Here is an 18,532-nt window from a genome sequence, read left to right as displayed (position 1 = left end):
CTTATCACAACCTGGCAAGATTGGCGTTGCATTTCCATTTCAGAGATGGGAAAGCTCAACTCAGCAAGACTCAGTAATTTGCCTACAGTCTTGAAACCTGTAACTGGAAGGCTGAGATCTGGACTGGGGTCTGAGCTCCTGGAAGAGGAAGCATTTTCTCCTCTGCTGTCACTGTTCACACTATAGGCATGTAGAAAATGTTGCACAGATGCGTGGACAGGTGTGAAAATGTTTGGTGAAATAAAGCACCATCTAGGTATTGGAGAGTTTTCTGTTATGAGTCATTGAGAAAAATGGTCAAGTGTCATGAGTGTGGTGTGTAGTTCTAACCTCATTCTCCTTGTCCGAATATAAACTGTAAACCAGCAAGGACATACCTAGAGTCTTAACATTTCTTGGACCTGGAAGCAGACCCCAAAACTGATTCTTTAATTTTTGTTTTGGAGAATAATGTCAGACAAGTGAATTGGGTCTAGAACATCTATTTTGCTACAGGTCCTGAGACGACAGTCATCCCTCTGTCACCTAAAGGGATGATAGGGAGGTAGGGGAAAATTGCTTGGTCCAGCATGGAAAATGGATTGAGAAAGTGTTGGAAGAAAGGTACCTGCTCACACTATCATGGATAAAGTCCTTGAGGTTAAGACACGCATGATACTATGAAGACCCTGCCTACCTGACTGGTTAGTGATCCTTTTGGGGATTACATTGTGTGTATATGGGGGTGTATATAGAAGTCTCTCCCCGTGCTAGTATCTCACAATCCAAGCTCTATGTTCTCTAAACAGGCAGAAATGAACTAGTGAACTTCTAGTACCAGTTCTTGCCTGCTCCTCTAGTTGCTGCCTAGGAAGGGATGGTGAAGTGGACAGGCTCTGTGGTGGTGGCCTGCATGTTTCTGGAGAATGCCATCTGTCCCACTGCCCTTCCTGGGCTCCCTTAAACCAATTATCACAGGTACAGTGGCACCATGCCCTTAGACCCTTTTATAAGTCTTTGTCCAGTAGTTTTCAGCACATTGGTCTTTTGACAAATGGATGAGCTGTGAATTGTCTTTTCTGTCAATTTGTTTGGGATAAATTAGCTAAGAGCTCTGAAGCCTCCCACTGGCTTTGAGCAATGCTGTGCACACATTGGTGCCTTTGCACATCCTCAGCATGATGCAACTTATCTCCTGAGGTCAGTGGATAAGCACATCTTGACTGGTCCAGAAGGGACATTTCACCTACCGTTTCTGACTGTCCATAGGCCTGGCAGAGCAGAACACCTGTCTGTCTTTTCCACTGTTCTTGCTCCTCGGGCAGCAGGGCTTCCCCACCAGTACAGCAGTGTTCCAGAGTGGGGAACCTAAGACTGAGCAGAAGGCAAAGTGTCAACAGAGGCTCAGATTAGGCTTGGGTGCTCTACTTTAGGCCCGGGATGTTAAGAGCACTGTCATCTGGATCATTCATCCTTCTACTTCTTCACTTTCTTACTTGCCTTCTGGGCATTTACTAATGGTCAGATCCAAGTGGAAGGCACTCATTTCCTTTTGGTCCCTGTTAACTCCTCTAGAAGAAGGTAAGTGGTGGTTGTGGTGAGTCTAATGGGTTAAATCACAGAGATCAGGATTGAATTTGGATGTTGATCTAATGGGGGTGGGGAGTGTGCTTAGAACTCATTCTAAACATTATGTGTAGCTAAAGGGATATTTTATAAACCATAAGGACTGAGGGATAAGACCCCAAGGGTATGCTAGGATGATAATAAAACTATACTGCCTTCAGTGGACTTATATGAATTGAAGAGCTTTTGTTTATTCTCTGGCTGGAGAACACAAATTAGGGGTTGGAAATGAATTGCTCAGGACATCAGGAAGAGTGAGCTTTCTGTAAGAAAAGAAAAGGATCACAGGCAGCAGCCCTGAAGGATTCTGGACTGAATAGAAATGTCTGCTGTGAACGTTCGCAGTAGTTTTCCAGGTACGTTGTGTGTGTAACTCCTCTCCTCGATTTCTCCATGAAAATGTCCATAAATGACACAGAAACTATCACAAAACGATGGATTCCCTGAAGGAAGTGGGTAAATGGGATTGAGGTCTTAGTACCAGTTGGCATAGTGCTGAGCTGGGACAACTTCTAGGGATGAGGGAGGTGGCAGACTCCCTTATCACTCTCTCTTGGTACAAACAGAGCCAGTAGTAAAGGACAGGATGACTGGTTTCATTGAGCGCATGTTTCTCATTCTTATTGAGCTTTATCTGAAATACATAAAATGGGCAGAGTGTCCAGTGGAGTCAATAGTTAAGCCCTGGTTGAACTTTAACTAGGTTTGGTCACCTTCTCGGGGTTGTCGCAAGAAGAGACTGAAATATAAGATTTGAAGTAAAGTTGGAAACATATTTCAACTAGATTGAGGGTTCATGAGTAAAATCAAGCTGTATTTCAGTTGTCTTAATAAACCGAACTCCTTAATATTTTAACTCTTAAGTCTAAAACATTAGCTCTGATTTTGAAGTAGCCATTTCACTTTCAGAGTTATGTAAGTTATATAAGAGTTATATAAGTGACCATAAGGTTCAAAGAACAGATTTCAAGTTAGTTAAAAAATAATCCACAAACATGTGGAAATGCAAAAACAAAACCAGAGAATACAAACACATTAAGTTGGCAAAATTTAAAACTTTGACAATAACTAATACTACCGAAGATATGGAACAATAGGACTTCTCCTACCCTCCCAGTGGGAGCATACATTGGTTCAATACTTTGGAAAACAAAGAAGTAGCGTGCGATGTCAGTGTGACCTAACAATTCCTTTCCCAGAGAAGTTCTACAGAAATGTGTGTTTATGCATCACTATACATGTGCAAGAATTCGATGTAGCATTAATCAATAGTCCCAAATGAAACATATCCAAATGTCCATTAATAGAATTCATTAAAAATGTGGTACTTTTATAAAATATGATATTTTATAGTAATGAAAATTGACTCCACTATCAGGTAACAATGCAGACACATCTTAGAAACATAACAGTGAAAAACTAGGCCAGATACTACAGAATAATGTATAATTACATGAAGTTCAAAAGCGGGTAGAATAGAACAATTTTTCTGGGGATATTTCCTTAGGAGGTAAACTAAGGGAAAAATAAGGAAATGAACACCATAAAAGCCAAGATAGTAGATTCCTTTTGGGGAGATGGGGAGGCATGAGAAGGGCTTTGGGGTGCTGGCAATGTTCTCTTTTTGTGACTTCAGTGAGTAGTTACATAGATGTTTTGTTTTCAACAACTCATTAATCTGTAAATGTGGATCTTATGTATTTTTCTGTATGTTTATTTCACAACAAAAGTGCTTAAAAAAGAAAAAGAAACAAAACTATGAAGGTTCACTGAATGTTTCATTTGGGTAGACTGGCTGCTAATTATCACCACCAACACTTACCATACACACACACACACACAGAGTATCCGCAAAGAACCATAGTTGAAAACAGACTTCAGTGTATCAGATTACTTAAAATGGTACCCAGATATTCTTGTTACCAGCCACAGCCACTTCTACCTTACCTGGTGTAATTCTGCTGCAAAATCATTCGGTATACAGAAGGTGCAGCAAGGCATTGGGTAATTGGATATTTGAAAAATGTCTAGAAAAGTGAGGAGAGAAGAAACTTTATTTTCACAATTAAGGTTTAAAATACAGATCTGTTATTAGCATTTTAATTCTGATCTTTCCTCTAGGGGAGCCCATTTATTCATTTGTTAATTCTTTCAATATATAAATTGAGCATGAATTTCATACATGGCACGTGTCAGGTACTATTGGGGGAACAAAAGAAAGCCTAAGTTGAGTTGTTGGTCAGAGAATTGATGGAGGGAAAATTTTGTTTGTGAATATGAATAGTAATATTTTAATTTCATATCTTTCATTTTAGTCACGATCTCCCATCTTCAATAAGAGAGATTGAAACTATTAATAAGTAAATTCAAAAGCTTTTTATTAAACATTCATGAAAGTAACAAGTATAAAATATAGTAAACAAACTTTCAAATGCAATTTGGAGTAAATTTGTAGAATTAATACTTTGAAATAATTCAAGTCTAAAATACACTGAGACTTTAGGGACACCCCTTGTAGGGAAAGGAGAATTGGACCTGGTGGGGGATTCAGGTCATTTGTGCAGCTTTATGCCTCAGAGACTGGTAGAATGAAGGCAAAAAATAATGAAGGAGAGGCAGATATTGATATAGGATCAGGGAAGGAGAAATGGAAGGTACAGTTTCAGCTGCTGAAGGGATGATCAGATAGACCTAACCAACCAGCAGAAAGATGTGGCGAAATTATCTGGGAGAGAAAAGACGAGGTAATTTCGAGAGCCACCTGAGTAGAAGCGTCTGCTGGAGAAACTGAAGTGAAGGAAATTACTTGGAAGGGAGGGAAAGCTGAGGGCAGAGTCTTGGAAGAGTGCAATGTTCAGGAGTAAGTAGGGTAAAGAGGCTGTGGCTGTCGCAAGTGGAGAATGTTCCAAGGAACAATTTGACATTAAGGAAGGAAAGACAGGGTTGGTCCAATGTGTACCAAGGTGAAGGGAAGATATTTTTAGGATGAGGAGCTTTGAATACGTTTATTGACTGAGGATTAGCATCAATGAAAAGCGAAAGATTGAAAATACATGAGAAAAGGTTTAGAGGGTTTAAGATTAATAGAGAGGGGCTCCAAACAGAGGGCAGGGAAAAGAACAAGACTGGCAGCAGGTGTCAAGTGGGAGCTGGACTTTGAGAGGTGAAGAGGCATGTCTGCCCCTGACATATAAAGCAGGGGAGTGAGTGGAGACACAATTTTCAGGTGAGGAGAAATACAGTGAAGGTGTTCATGCAGGTGACCTTGATTACTGTCATAAGGTATACTTAACAGCAACTGCTACCATTTATTGAGTATTTTCTATGTGCTACTTTCAGGGCTAAGCACACATAATCTCATTAATATTCCCAACAATTTTGGAGGTAGCAACCACTAAAACTCCCACTTTACAGATAAGGAAACTGAAGCTCAGAGTGCCACTAATAAATGTCAAACATGGGATAAGTAACTAGATCTGCCACATTCCAAGGCCTCTGTTTCTAAACACATCATTAAACTGAGTATACACACACACACACACACACACACACACACCCACCCACACGCACGCACACACATTTACACTCCAGCTACCTGGCCCTGGTAGAGCGAGGGTCCATTAGACCTGAGCTTGCTTTCATTTCTCAGAAATTATATTCTGGTTCCCAAGTCCACAAAGTCTGATCCATAGGTCTAGGGAAAGGTTTGGAATGTGTGTTTTCTTCAAAGTTACATCTTGATGTAATTCTGATACAATGATTGATTTAGTGCTTCACACTTTAGGAAACCCAGAGCCAGGGTTGTGTTAAGAGACTTCTTTGCTAAATAAAATATTTCTCAGTTGGGTCAAACTTTTGAGCTTGAAATGACTTTCTTTTGGGAGTTTGTTGATGTTGAAAGGTTAATCTTCTTACCTCTATAATGACCTTAGGGTCAAACTGAGGCAGATGATGAGCAAAGACTGTAGACCCCGCTGTCCATGGTTCAAGCAGGGACCCCAAGGCAGCCAGAATCCAGCCTGTGTCTGACAGGCACCAGAAGACATCAGACATCTTCAGCTGCAACAATTTCCTGCTATCTCCAAAATACAGTTGGCCTCAGATACTATTGTGACTACTATCCTCCCCTTCTTTACACCCTCATTCCTCAGGGTTTTGCTACTCAGTGTTTATCATTAGTCCAGATATCAGCTGTCTCCAAAAAGCCTTCTCCTCCCCTGGTTTAGTTAAAAAGTTAGAAAATATATAGAACATTGTTTGGTTTGAATATTATTAGTTGGAGGAAGGGAAGAAGAGGGAGAAGAGTTTGGTTTAACATTGACTAAATAGTTATCCCAGCTTCAGCTCTGTGTTTGTTCCCCGATAGGGAAGTGGCTTAGTGTGGCTTAGTTTCAGATATTATTTTCCCTAAGAGCTCATGATTGGGCTTCATGCCCAGTTTGTCCACACTTGAGGAGGGAGAGGATCTGCCACTTAAGGTCACACTGCTGGAGCATTTTATCTTTCCCACCAAACCCTGGAGCCACTGACAGGGACACAGAGGCTTGTCATTTGTGTGGTTTTCAGAATGCCTTCTGTTTCCACTCACTCCTTTACATCTCCTCTGAAGGTGCTTAGGTAGGACCCAAAGGTTCCTCTTTTGATATTCAGAGGTGTCTGTCAGCAAACGCTCATACCTAGCCTATACTCACACCTTCAGGGGTGTGAACCAAAGACAGCAAAAAGAATAAACAGGACGGGGTCAATTCCACCTAGAGTTCCTTTCCCAGCACATACAGATGCACACTCCACCCCGTATCTGTGGCCCAGCTTCTAAGTTGGTGCCCTCTTTCCTACCATGCTGGGAAATAGGATCGTAAAGCGAATCCGTGGTTGTGCTTTGCCATCTTGGGGAAGCCCGTGGTCCCACTGGTGAAGAAGATGGCCATTGGGTCCAGGGTCTTTGACTTAATACAGATGTGATCTGGGGAGGCTGATCTGCAAAGGAATTCAGTACAAAGGACAGAAGTCATGTTTCTTACTATTTCATTCTCTGGGGAAGCAAAAGAAACAATATGAGGCTTTGAGTTAGAAAAATGGGGTTTGTAACTCCCAGTATTAGGCATCAAAGAAAGTTTATGGGAGGCTCAGATAGGTGACCTGACATTTCTGCATTTTAAAAAATGGGGAAAATATGATGGATTATTTCTTAATTTAACAAACACCGAAATAGTATTTCCTATGATTCTGGACAAGGCTCTATATGATTTACAAGTAAGAATTCATTCACTATTCAGAGCAACCCTAAGAGGTAAGTAATGCTTTTATGCAGATGCTTTTGCAGATGAGGAAATGGAGGCTCAGAATGATTAGGTAACTTACCTAAAGACGTATAGCCAGCAAGTTGCAGAGCCAGGGTTCAAACTCAGTCTGATGCATACACTGTGCTTTTAGTCACATTGCTAACCTTGTTTTTTACACAGACTAGCTTTGTTGTTTAGTTGCTGAGTCCCATGCATGCTCAGTCGTGTCTAACTCTTTGTGACCCCATGGACTACAGTCCTCCAGGCTCCTCTGTCCATGGGATTTCCCAGGCAAGAATATTGAAGTCAGTTGCCATTTCTTTCTCCAAGTGATCTTCCTGACCTAGGAATCTAACCCACGTCTCCTGCATCTCCTACTTCGCAGGTGATTTCTTTACTACTGAGCCACCTGAAAAGCCCCACAGACTACCTTTATAGGAATTTAACCTCATAAACTTGGTGTTGAGGGGTGGGGAAGAAAAAGCTAGGGAGAATGGAAGTGATATATATATATACACATATATATATGGGAGAAGGCAATGGCACCCCACTCCAGTACTCTTGCCTGGAAAATCCCATGGACCGAGGAGCCTGGTAGGCTGAAGCCCATGGGGTCGCTAAGAGTCGGACACAACTGAGTGACTTCACTTTCACTCTTCACTTTCATGCATTGGAGAAGGAAATGGCAACCCACTCCAGTATTCTTGCCTGGAGAATCCCAGGGACAGAGGAGCCTAGTGGGCTGCCGTCTATGGGGTCGAACAGAGTCGGACACGACTGAAGCGACTTAGCAGCAGCAGCAACATATATATATGACCTGGCATGAGTTTGAGGTGGTTGGGGTTAGGGCTAGGTTTAGGGTAGGCAGAATCTGTGCTGTGTGCTTAGTTGCCCAGTAATGTCCGACTCTTTACAACCCCATGGACTGTAGCCAGCCAGGCTCCTCTGTCCATGGGGATTCTCCAGGCAAGAATACTGGAGTGGGTTGCCATGTCCTCCTCCAGGGGATCTTTCTGACCCAGGAATCAAACTGGGGTCTCCTGCATTGCAGGTGAATTCTTTACCAGCTGAGCTACCAGGTTCCTTCATATCCCACATATCACTGCTTTGATATGTGGGAGCTTCTCCTAGACTCAGAGTCTCTTTCTTGAGCCTATTATGATGGTAAATGAAAGTTTCCTTGTAAGTATTCAATGAGAGAGACTGCAAGTAATCTCAGTGCTGGAGGAAGCACTGGCTCTCGTGGAGAAATGATACCATACTGACTTTGGGCAATTTAAGGGAGTTCAAATGAATATTCTTTGTTTAAGCTATTTTCATTTAATTTTCTTTATAATCTAGCATAAGATGTGTAGTATATTTCACTAGTATATTTGCCTTTTGTGGTTTAAGTAAACAGCTTTAAAAACTGTGGAGTTACTTTAAGAAAACAAATCCAGCATGATTTGTGTGTGATATGAAAAATGCCTGAAGGCTTGCAGAATCAGTTTTGAGGGAGTCTTTGTTACCTCCAACACTACCCTAACTTTTCCCTCAAGCTGTCCCTATTGCCACCTACCCTAAGAGATGGAAAGTGTTTGCTCCCAAAGCTGCCTGTCAGCCACAGCCTCATTCTTCACTGTCTCAAGTTTCACCTTAAAAATTCATCTTAACTTTTCATTCAACTCCTGTAAATGTTAATTTTTATATAAAAATATTTCAGATTCTCCACCTATAAGGAAAATGAAACACAATAACCCTCTGACTCTATGTATCTCTTTTGCACAAGGGTATATATTATTAGTATATATATATTAGTGAGAGAGGCATAGAAGCTAAATTTCCCCATTTTATAGATAAAAACACTTGCACCTAAGAGAGGTAAATGAACTGAGGGCTGCTTAGCAAATCAGTGACATAGCTGGGGAGAGAAGCTCAGACCTGGTGAGTTTCCTCCCACTGGCTAATTTTCTACCAGCACTTGGAAGTGAATGGCCTTCTGCCATTCCTCAGAAAGTACATTCGTCAGAACAGAAACTTACTTAACCAGTGATCGGAAGTCCAGCCACCCTTCACGGCTGTGGTCAGACACCAGGAGCTTGGTTTTCAGAGAAGGACACTCAGGTGCCACAGACTCCACCTCTGGGGCAAGGGTATCTGTGGTCACGATGGCTTTGGCTCCAGACACTTGTAGTCGGTAGAGAATGTCCTTGGCCTTCATCTGGGTGGTCCCTGGCATGAAGATGATCCCTAGGTATGGGAAGGAAACTGCTTGTTTTTGTTTCGCTTTCACAGCTTCACATCCCTGGGCTTCAGGCCTGGTTTACCTGCATAGAAATCCGCTGGCCTCTGTTATGCAAAGTATGGTCCAGAGCATCAGTACTACCTACGGCACAGAATCTGACACCCCACCCCAAACTTACTGACTCAGAATCTGCATTTTAACAAGATCTCCAAGTGGTTTCTATGCACATTAAAAATTTGAAAAGCCTATCCTAAACTTTTCTACTGTAGATGGATCTAGCCAGTAGAGTCTTCTTGACACAACTACCCATGGGATCTGGGAAAGACACAAGTAGGACAGTGTCCCTGATGCTGCATCTCTGCCCCCATTTTTTCTCCTCTCACTTTCTTCTCTGAACATCTCTTGTGTCACCTTGAATTTCTTCTGTTTCCTTCGTTCCTCATACCCTAAGTTAACTACACTGTCCTTTCAACTTTCCTACCTTCCTTCTCCCATCACCAACAATTAATTCAACTTTTGTGTTCTTCTATTGGATTCTAATTTTTCCATCAGGCGCCCGTTTCTGAGTCTTCCTATTACTCACCTTCCGTATTACTAGCCTGTTTATGTTCCGCAGAGCACTGACTTTTTCTCCTTCACAGTTCTTCTCTTTGCTAACACCTGTGCCCTCTCTCCAGGAAGACCCTCTTGGCGTCATCCTGACATTGGAGTGAGCACTGCTCACGCTTCACCTTTCTGTCACACAACTCTATTCTCTATTTCAAAATGACCATTCTTCATCTAGGCTACTCCTGACTCTTAAGTATTTTCATGTACTATGCCTCTTAGAATTTTCATCCTTTACTTCTATTCTTCTTTAATTCTTTTTATCCCAGAGGTCTCAACTCATGTCTTGGATTTCTCATGTGTCTTGGATTTCTCATGGGTGGGGAGAGACCAAATTATCCAAGACGGTGTGTTCAGGCTCTCTTGCCCCACGTTTTGTAAATAATGACTGTGTAGCAGCTGAGATCACTCATAGCATGGCACATGTGCATCACGAGGCACCCGTTTGGTCAGGGATTCAGTGCTATGTGCAGATAGGAACTCCACCTAAAAAGCAGCGGCATTACTGCTGGATCACAGCTGTGTCCAGCTGGGTCAGCCATGAGAGGAGAGAAAATAAGTGTGTCTGCTGCTACAGCTGCTGTGCCAGGCAGGAGAGAGGTTGTGTTGTGTTAGGTTATGCTATGGCTGCTGCGTCAGCCAGGAGAGAATAAACGTGGCTGCAGCTCCTACGGCTCCTCCAGTCTCCTTCCAGCCTTAGCTTGTGCCTTGCCTACCCTAGGTTCAAGGAACAGTGTGGACAGTGTGAACAGGATCAGATATAAATCATGGAACATCTCTTAATGATACAGATGGCATGGCATCTCCATACGCACTCAGCCATTGCTGTTAATTCTTGATCTTGATGGATTAAACAACTATTTGCAAGGAGATAAGAGAGAGAATATATGAACAAGAACATGACATACTGTATGAATATGCATGACAGAACTGAAGTTGATTCAAAAAAGAATCCATGAATCTCATACTAATTATATAGGTCAATGCATAGACAAGCATTAAAGGGAAAGGAAAATCTCTACACAAGAGTGCTGGCTAATAAGTGTAAAGGGTATGATATAAATAGAAATACCTAATATAAAACTACCATTAAAATATTTAATTCAGTCAAGACTCATCAATGAATTTTCAAATCATAAACTGAAAGACAGTTGGGGAAAGGATATTCACAAAGTCCCATAATATTACATGACAGATTACTTACTAACTACAAAGGGAAAATGCACCTTTACAAAGGTGGATGCTACCTTTCTAAAGTGATAAAACAATGTCATTGATGTTAGGACAAACCAACTGTATATATCCCCAATGTGGTACACCAAGAAAGACACAAGTCCTTCTAGTACTTGTGCAAAGAATGTTCATCCTGAATATAATCATAAAGAAGGAAACAGAAATACAAATTTTGAGGGATATTCTGTAACACATCTGGCTTAGGCACTTCAAACTGTCATTGCATTGTCACACAGACAATATAGTATGTAGAGAAACATTCTATATTAAAGAAGGCTGTGGTGAGACAACAACTAAATGCAACACATGATCCTCATTTGGATTTTGTACAGTTGTTTAAAAAAAAAAAAAAACAAAAAACAGTTGGCTGTGCGGTGTGGCACATGGGATCTTGGTTCCTTGAAGCCATGACCCCTGCATTGGAAGCATGGGATCTTAACCATTGGACTGCCAGGAAAAACCCTGGGTTTTTGATTTAAGCACAAAAATAATCCTATAAAGGACATTATTGGGATAATTGAGGAATTTTGACTCTGGATGTACATCAGGTAACTATATTGAATCAGAGTGAGACTTCTTGTGCGGTTATGTGAAAGAAATGTCTCGAATCTTAGCAGATACATATTTCAGTGTTTATCTGGTGTTTATGGGTGTCACAGTGTCTGCAACTTATTCTTTAATGACTCCCTTGGAGAGAGGGGATCCAATATGGCAAAATGTTAATAACTGATGAATCTTATAAGGAAGTAAGAATGTCTGAGACTGTGTAAGATAAAGTGTGTGTGTGTGTGTGTGTGTGTGAGAGAGAGAGAGAGAGAGAGAGAGAGAGGGAAGAAGGCAGAATTACGACACTGTGCTTGATAAGGTGTGAGTATAAGGGAAAGAGTGAATGAGGAGTAAACTAGTATTTAAAGGAATTTGACAGAAGGAAAGACTATTAAGAAGAAAAAAGTTAGGGGAAGAGGAAGCACCTAATATTTCAGGACCAATTAGCTCTAGGCCTGTCCTAAGGTCTCTTTGGGTCACTGACCTGTTCGGATGCAGCCCACACACACAAGCCACCACTCAGGCACTCGAGGCAAAATCAACGCTAGACGGTCTCCCGTCTGAAGGCCGCAGGTCTGTGTCAGGACGTTGGCTGCGCGACAGGTTAAGTCTGTCATCTCTCTGAAGCTCCACTTCACTTCATCCCCTTGATCGTTCACCCACCACAGGGCTGGGTTTGGACTTCTCTTGCCCTCCTGGTTAAGATCATATACCACATGTTAGTTCCTGCTTCAAAGGAAAGGGACACCAATTTGGTCAATCCACTACCATAGTCATATTCCTGTGAGTGTAGCTCAATGTCTGAGATCCCATGTTAAAACATTTGTAGAGCCAGGAGAAGTTGGGGGGACGTGTGATCCAGCCAACTCCTGGTCTACTGTAACCCTCTCCTCTTAAATCACATAAAACCATGAATAACCTTCATGTCACTTATTGAAGACTTAAAATTTTATTCTCCCATGTGTCTGCCTTTGTTCCACATGGACAGTAGTTTACTCTCTGTGCCTCAGTTTTCTCTTCTGTGGAAAGGGTAGAATAATACTACCCAGAATATAGTAAAGTTTAAATTAATTATTTTAGAAGGAAAAGTGCCTGGCACATAGTATGTACTCAATAAAATTTGTTGTTGTTGTTTAGTCGCTAAGTTATGTCCAACTCTTTGTGACCCCATGGACTGCAGGGTGCCAGGCCTCCCTGTCCTTCACTATCTCCTAGAGTTTTGCCCAAGTTCATGTCCACTGAATTGGTGAGGCCATCCAACCAACCCTAAACTTCATTACCCCTAAACTTTCCCTATAAGAAATGCTAAGAGGATCCCGGCGGAGGAGGGAGCAGCACGCTGAGCTTCCGCAGTGGTGCGCGGAGCCGAGCACCCCGGGTTGCGCCTCCCGCTGGTGGAGCCCGGCACTTCGGGTTCCCCAACGCTCTCGCTGCCGCCGCGGGGTCCCCCGCTCCCCCAGCCATGTGCCTCGGGTGGCGTGCCTGGGGTGCGGAGCCCACCTGGTGGCTTCTGCCGCCTGCCCTTGCCGCTGGATGCAATTAAAAAAAAAAAAAAAAGAAATGCTAAGAGGAGTTTAAGTTGAGATGAAAGAACTTTAGAGAGTAACCTAAATACAAAAATATAAAATTATTTAATAGAGATAGATATACAGACAAATATAAAAGAAGTATTGTTATAATTTTGGTTCATAGCTTCACTTTTTATTCTTTCACCGTATGTAAAACACAAAAGCATAAAAAATAATTATAAACTATGTTAATGGGTGCACAATATGTAAAGACGTCTTTTGTGAAATCAGTAACATAATATGGGAAGGTGTAAGGGAACTGGAAAAGAGTAGGGTTTTGGATGTGAATGAAGTTAAGTTGCTATTAGTTTAGAATAAATTGTTATAATTTAGAATGTTATATACAATCCCTATGGTAACCATAAATAAATTATCTATGGAATATACACAAAAGGAAATGAAAATCAAAACATATCACTACAAAAAATCAACTAAGTCATCTTTACCTATAATTATTTTAAATGTAATGAATGAAATGCCCTAGTCAGAAGATCTAGGTTGGTAAACTAGATAAAAAAAAACAGAATTCAACTGAATACTGTTGACAAAATTGTTATTTTGAATACTGTTGATAAAATTGTTATTTCTATGTAATGGGATATGATAAAACCAAACAAAAATGCTTTCAGAATGTTTCTGCAGTAAAAATCATACAATATCAATGTAGAAAAGTAAAATCATATTTACATTGAGTCTAAAGTTCTATAATAGTATCCATCCATTCATTCATTCATTTACTATATATCTGCTAAGTTCTCACTGTTTCTTGGGCACTGTTCTTAAGCCAACATGATACAATGGTGTACAAGACATCCATCTGCACATGTAAATGAATGGTTTTAAGTGTTTATGGATAATTTTCATTTTCTTGTTTAAGTCAAATCTTTAATTGTACGTAAGTAAAATGATTTTTAAAATTTTTTTAAATTCCCCAAAGAAAACATGTTTGGAGTAAAAGTTCAGGCAACACACAATTTTACTAACAGAAAAATTTCTTTAAATTCCTTATCACAATTTCAGTCCCTGAATGTCAACACTGAAAATTGCTTGATGTATAGTCTTCCAGCAGTTCTTCGCACAAAAGTGCAAACCTGATCGTATCAGTTTTGCCTCATATACTTGGAACAATAGAGTGTGGCTCACCTGATATAAGATTTATATACATACATACATATATACATACATGCATATATACATACATGCACACACACATACCTATATAAATTTATATGTGTGTGTGTATATACACACACACACACACATATATATGGAAAAATCGGTGCTAAAAAAAAAAACACCACTCTTGTCCATTGGGTTAAGGAATGTTAGCAAATATAGTTGTGCATTCTCTGTATAATGGGAACAGAGTATGTAACATTTCTGTAAGATTTTATAAAATAATAGAAGTTCTGGGTTATCAAAGTGAAAACAATAGTTGTTTTAATTCGGACAGAAATTCAGACTGAATTCTAGTAACTTGAAGATCTTGATTAAACAGTTGTGGGGTTTTGTGCTCAGAATTAATCTGATAATATGATATTAAGATTTACATGTTATCAAGAAGATAAAACACAGCCTTTAAACTTTATATGAGATTTAAATCTTTATGCAGTGAGATTTGAAGCTAAGGGAAATTGAGAAATAGATTTTTTAAAAACCTACTAACTCAGCAATAAAAATTAATGAAGAAGAAATACACAAAGCGATATAGATGAATCTGAAAAACACATGGAGTAAAAGAAACCAGACGCAAAAGAGTACATCCAATTTATTCCATTTCTATGACATCCTAAGAAAGAGAACTATAATGGTAGTGAGTGCAAATCAGTGGCTACCTGGGGCTCCAGGTAGGGGGGGTGGATACTGATTAGAAAAGGACAAAAGGAAATGGTAGTGATAGAAATGTTCTAAAACTTATTAAAATCTCATTTTAAATGTTTGAATTATATTATAGGTAAATAATAGATTTAAAAGAGTTGATTTAAATAAATAAAAACTTACTCCTTGTTAATCTCTAACTAGAATATAATTTGAATAGGAAAATAGGAAAGGTAGACTAATTACTCATGTGATTGACGAATGATATGATTCTTTCTGAATGTTAAAACACATGAGTTTACTGAAAATAAAAAGACTTGCCTCAGTTTTAATTAGAATAAAATAAAAGTAGAATTTCTATAAATTAATTATAGAATATGATAGATTTCATAGAATTTGAACCCTAATTCATATAGATAATACATTTCCCCAACAATGATATACTTTACATTTTCTTCCATTGCCTTTGGAATGTTTACTAACAACCAGAAATTTCAAAAGTTTGAGTATGTGGTTTGACCACAATGGAATTAAGCTAGAAATCATTACCAAGAGGAGTAGCTCATCTCAACTATCAGGAAACTAGCCAATAAAAAGGCAAATAAAAATAGTTTGACCTAATGGTAATGAAATATGCCATATCAAATTTGTATAATGTACCCCAAAAGAGTGTGCTTAGTGAGAAATTTATATTTTTAATGTATATATAGGAAAAGAGGAAGACTGAAAGGTAAGGACATAATCTTCCAACTCAATAAGCTAAAAAATTAAAAAAAGGATTATAAAATTAAATCAAGGGAATGTACATGAAAAGAAATAATAAAGACAAGTGTAATTATCAATGAAATGGAAAGGAAATACACAATACAGAATACCAGTAAAACAAAAACTGGTTTTGAAAAGATTAATAAATTTGGTAGATTCTTAGGAAGACTTGTCAAGGAAAAAAAGACCATAAAAATATTAAAAACAACTAGGAAAAAAAAGTGTACATTATTACAATACTTATAAGACATTAATATTAATATTTATAACCTCACATCTATTTTAAAAGTTAAATACATTACCAAAAGCTTTCTTACAATAAAAATACCAGATTTTACGTCAAAATATTTTGCTATGCATATTAGTGTGTTAAGATTTTGACTTGAAAAACTGCTGTTTTTTTTTTTTAAGAAAACAGTGATTATTATATTTCAATCCTATCTCAATAAAACAACAAAAATTAGTGATAGCTTAAATTCTTTATCAAAGCACTTAGAAGAGTATCTGGTGTAAAGCAAATGTATTGAGTGAATAAATTAAAAAAAATCTGGAATATAAAGCATAATGAGGAATTCCAGGGTTAAATTAAATCTAAAGATGACCACAGTCAACAGTAGGCCAACACCAGCTCCTGGTACCCCTGTTGGGCACCTGAAGCTATCCCAGGATCCAGGTTGACCCACCAGTGTGCCGAGATCAGCCCTGGAGCATACTAGGTCACACGGCTAACACCACCAGGAACCTGCTTTGCCTACCAGTTGGTAACCACTACATGTTACAGGCAATGTCAGCCAACAAGTCTAGGTGCCAATCTTGCCTACCAGCATACCCACAGTAGTTTACTATGCCCTAACAGAAGAGCCCACATGGCCCACAGAGGGGATAACCATAGAACATATAACTCTAGTGACCAGAGGGGAGTGTGCTGCTGAGTCCATAGGAGGTTTCCTACATTAGGCCACTTCACCAAGAGCAGAAACCATTTGTAAAGCTAGGCAGAAGGTTAAAAGGCAAAACAATAAAATCATCTATGTCCACAATAAGTAGTTAAGAGATATGTAAAAGAAATATGTAAAATGTGTCATAAAAAACAACAAACATGGGGGGAACAGTAAAAATGCAGGATGATTAGAAAGCATCTCACTTTAAGGGATCATCAACTTTATATATATTGATAACCACAAGCCAAAAACCTGCAATAGGTACACATACAGAAAAGAGAAAGAAATTCAAACATAACACATCAAATCATAAGGGAAGAGAGCAAAAAAAAAAAAAAAATAGAACAAAAAAGGCATTACAAACACAAGCAGAAAACAACAGAATGTCAATAAGTACATACCTAGCAAAACTTACTTTAAATATAAATGGATTAATATTCCAATCAACTGGCATAGAGTAGCTAAATGGATTTAAAAAAAGCAAAAACAAAAACACAAGACTGATTATATCCTGCCTACAAGAAGACTCATATCAGGTTTAAAGTCACACACAGACTGAAAGTGAGGGGATGGAAAAATGCTTTCTATATAAATGCAAGTGAAAAAAAAATCTGAGATAACCATACACATATCAGGCAAAATAGACTTTAAAACAAAGTGTGTAGCAAGAGACAAAGAAGGGACATCATTTCATAATGATGAAGGAATTTGTCCAACAAGAAGATAAACATATATGCACCCAACATGCTGCTAAGTCACTTCAGTCGTGTTCGACTCTGTGCGACCCCATAGACGCACACCAGGCTCCACCAGGCTCTCCCATCCCTGGGATTCTCCAGGCAAGAACACTGGAGTGGGTTGCCATTTCCTTCTCCAATGCAGGAAAGTGAAAAGTGAAAGTGAAGTCGCTCAGTCATGTCCGACCCTCAGCGACCCCATGGACTGCAGCTTTCCAGGCTCCTCCGCCATGGGATTTTCCAGGCAAGAGTACTGGAGTGGGGTGCCTTTGCCTTCTCCAATGCACCCAACATAAAAGTGTATAATTCATGAAGCAAATACAGTAGACCCTTCAGCAACACAACTTTGAACTCTATGGGTCCTGTTGCATTTCTATACACTAATAACATACTCTCAGAAAGACAAATTAAGAAAACAATCCTATTTACAACTGCATCAAAAAGAAGAAGACCTCTAGAATGAATCTAACCAAAGAGGTAAAAGACTTGTATCTTGAAAACTGTGGCATATTGATGAAAGAAATTGATGACAACAAAAACAAATAGAAAGATACTGTGAACATGGATTGGAAGAATTAACATTGTTAAAATGACCAGATTCCCCCCAAAATCCATAATTTAATGCAATTCTTATGAAAACATCAGAACTTAAAAAAAAATTATAAAATTTTCTAGATAGCCAAAACACTCTTGAAAAAAAAAGAACAAAGCTGTATCATACTCCTATGATTTAAAAGCATACTACAAAGCCATCGTAGTCAAAACAATATGACATTGGCACAAAAACAGATCAAAGGAATAGGATAGAGTCCAGAAACAAAACCACACTTACATGGTCAATTAATCCACAGCAAAAGAGACAAAACTATGGAATGCAGAAAAGACAATCTGTTCAATACATTGTTTGAAAAAATAGGACTGTTATGTGCAACAGAATCAAACTAGAGCAATTTCTCATGCAATATACAAAAATAAATAGCATGGAACTAAGACTTGAAAGTGAAAGTGTAGAGTGAAAAAGTTGGCTTAAAGCTCAACATTCAGAAAATGAGGATCATGGCATCCGGTCCCATCACTTCATGGGAAATAGATGGGGAAACAGGGGAAACAGTGTCAGACTTTATTTTTTGGGGCTCCAAAATCACTGCAGATGGTGACTGCAGCCATGAAATTAAAAGACGCTTACTCCTTGGAAGGAAACTTATGA

General features: G+C 39.3%; 1 protein-coding gene across 2 annotated transcripts in view; it reads right to left on the bottom strand.

Moving 5' to 3' along the window:
• ACSM1 (acyl-CoA synthetase medium-chain family member 1) overlaps window positions 1-18,532 on the bottom strand; it is a 64,549-nt gene that overhangs the window by 8,762 nt on the left and 37,255 nt on the right. For both annotated transcript variants that reach the window (XM_010837143.1, XM_010837142.1), the window contains exons 3-8: window positions 11,981-12,191; window positions 8,909-9,116; window positions 6,442-6,582; window positions 5,521-5,680; window positions 3,553-3,632; window positions 1,230-1,353 (exon numbers count right to left, since the gene is read on the bottom strand). In XM_010837143.1, coding sequence (XP_010835445.1) covers window positions 1,230-1,353; window positions 3,553-3,632; window positions 5,521-5,680; window positions 6,442-6,582; window positions 8,909-9,116; window positions 11,981-12,191 — 924 coding nt within the window. The remainder of the gene's footprint in view (window positions 1-1,229; window positions 1,354-3,552; window positions 3,633-5,520; window positions 5,681-6,441; window positions 6,583-8,908; window positions 9,117-11,980; window positions 12,192-18,532) is intronic.

The sequence above is a fragment of the Bison bison genome, unplaced genomic scaffold (genome assembly GCF_000754665.1).
Source record: "Bison bison bison isolate TAMUID 2011002044 unplaced genomic scaffold, Bison_UMD1.0 scf7180017864072, whole genome shotgun sequence".
In the NCBI taxonomy this organism is placed as follows: Eukaryota; Metazoa; Chordata; class Mammalia; order Artiodactyla; family Bovidae; genus Bison; species Bison bison.
This window is presented reverse-complemented; position numbering and strand designations above follow the sequence as displayed.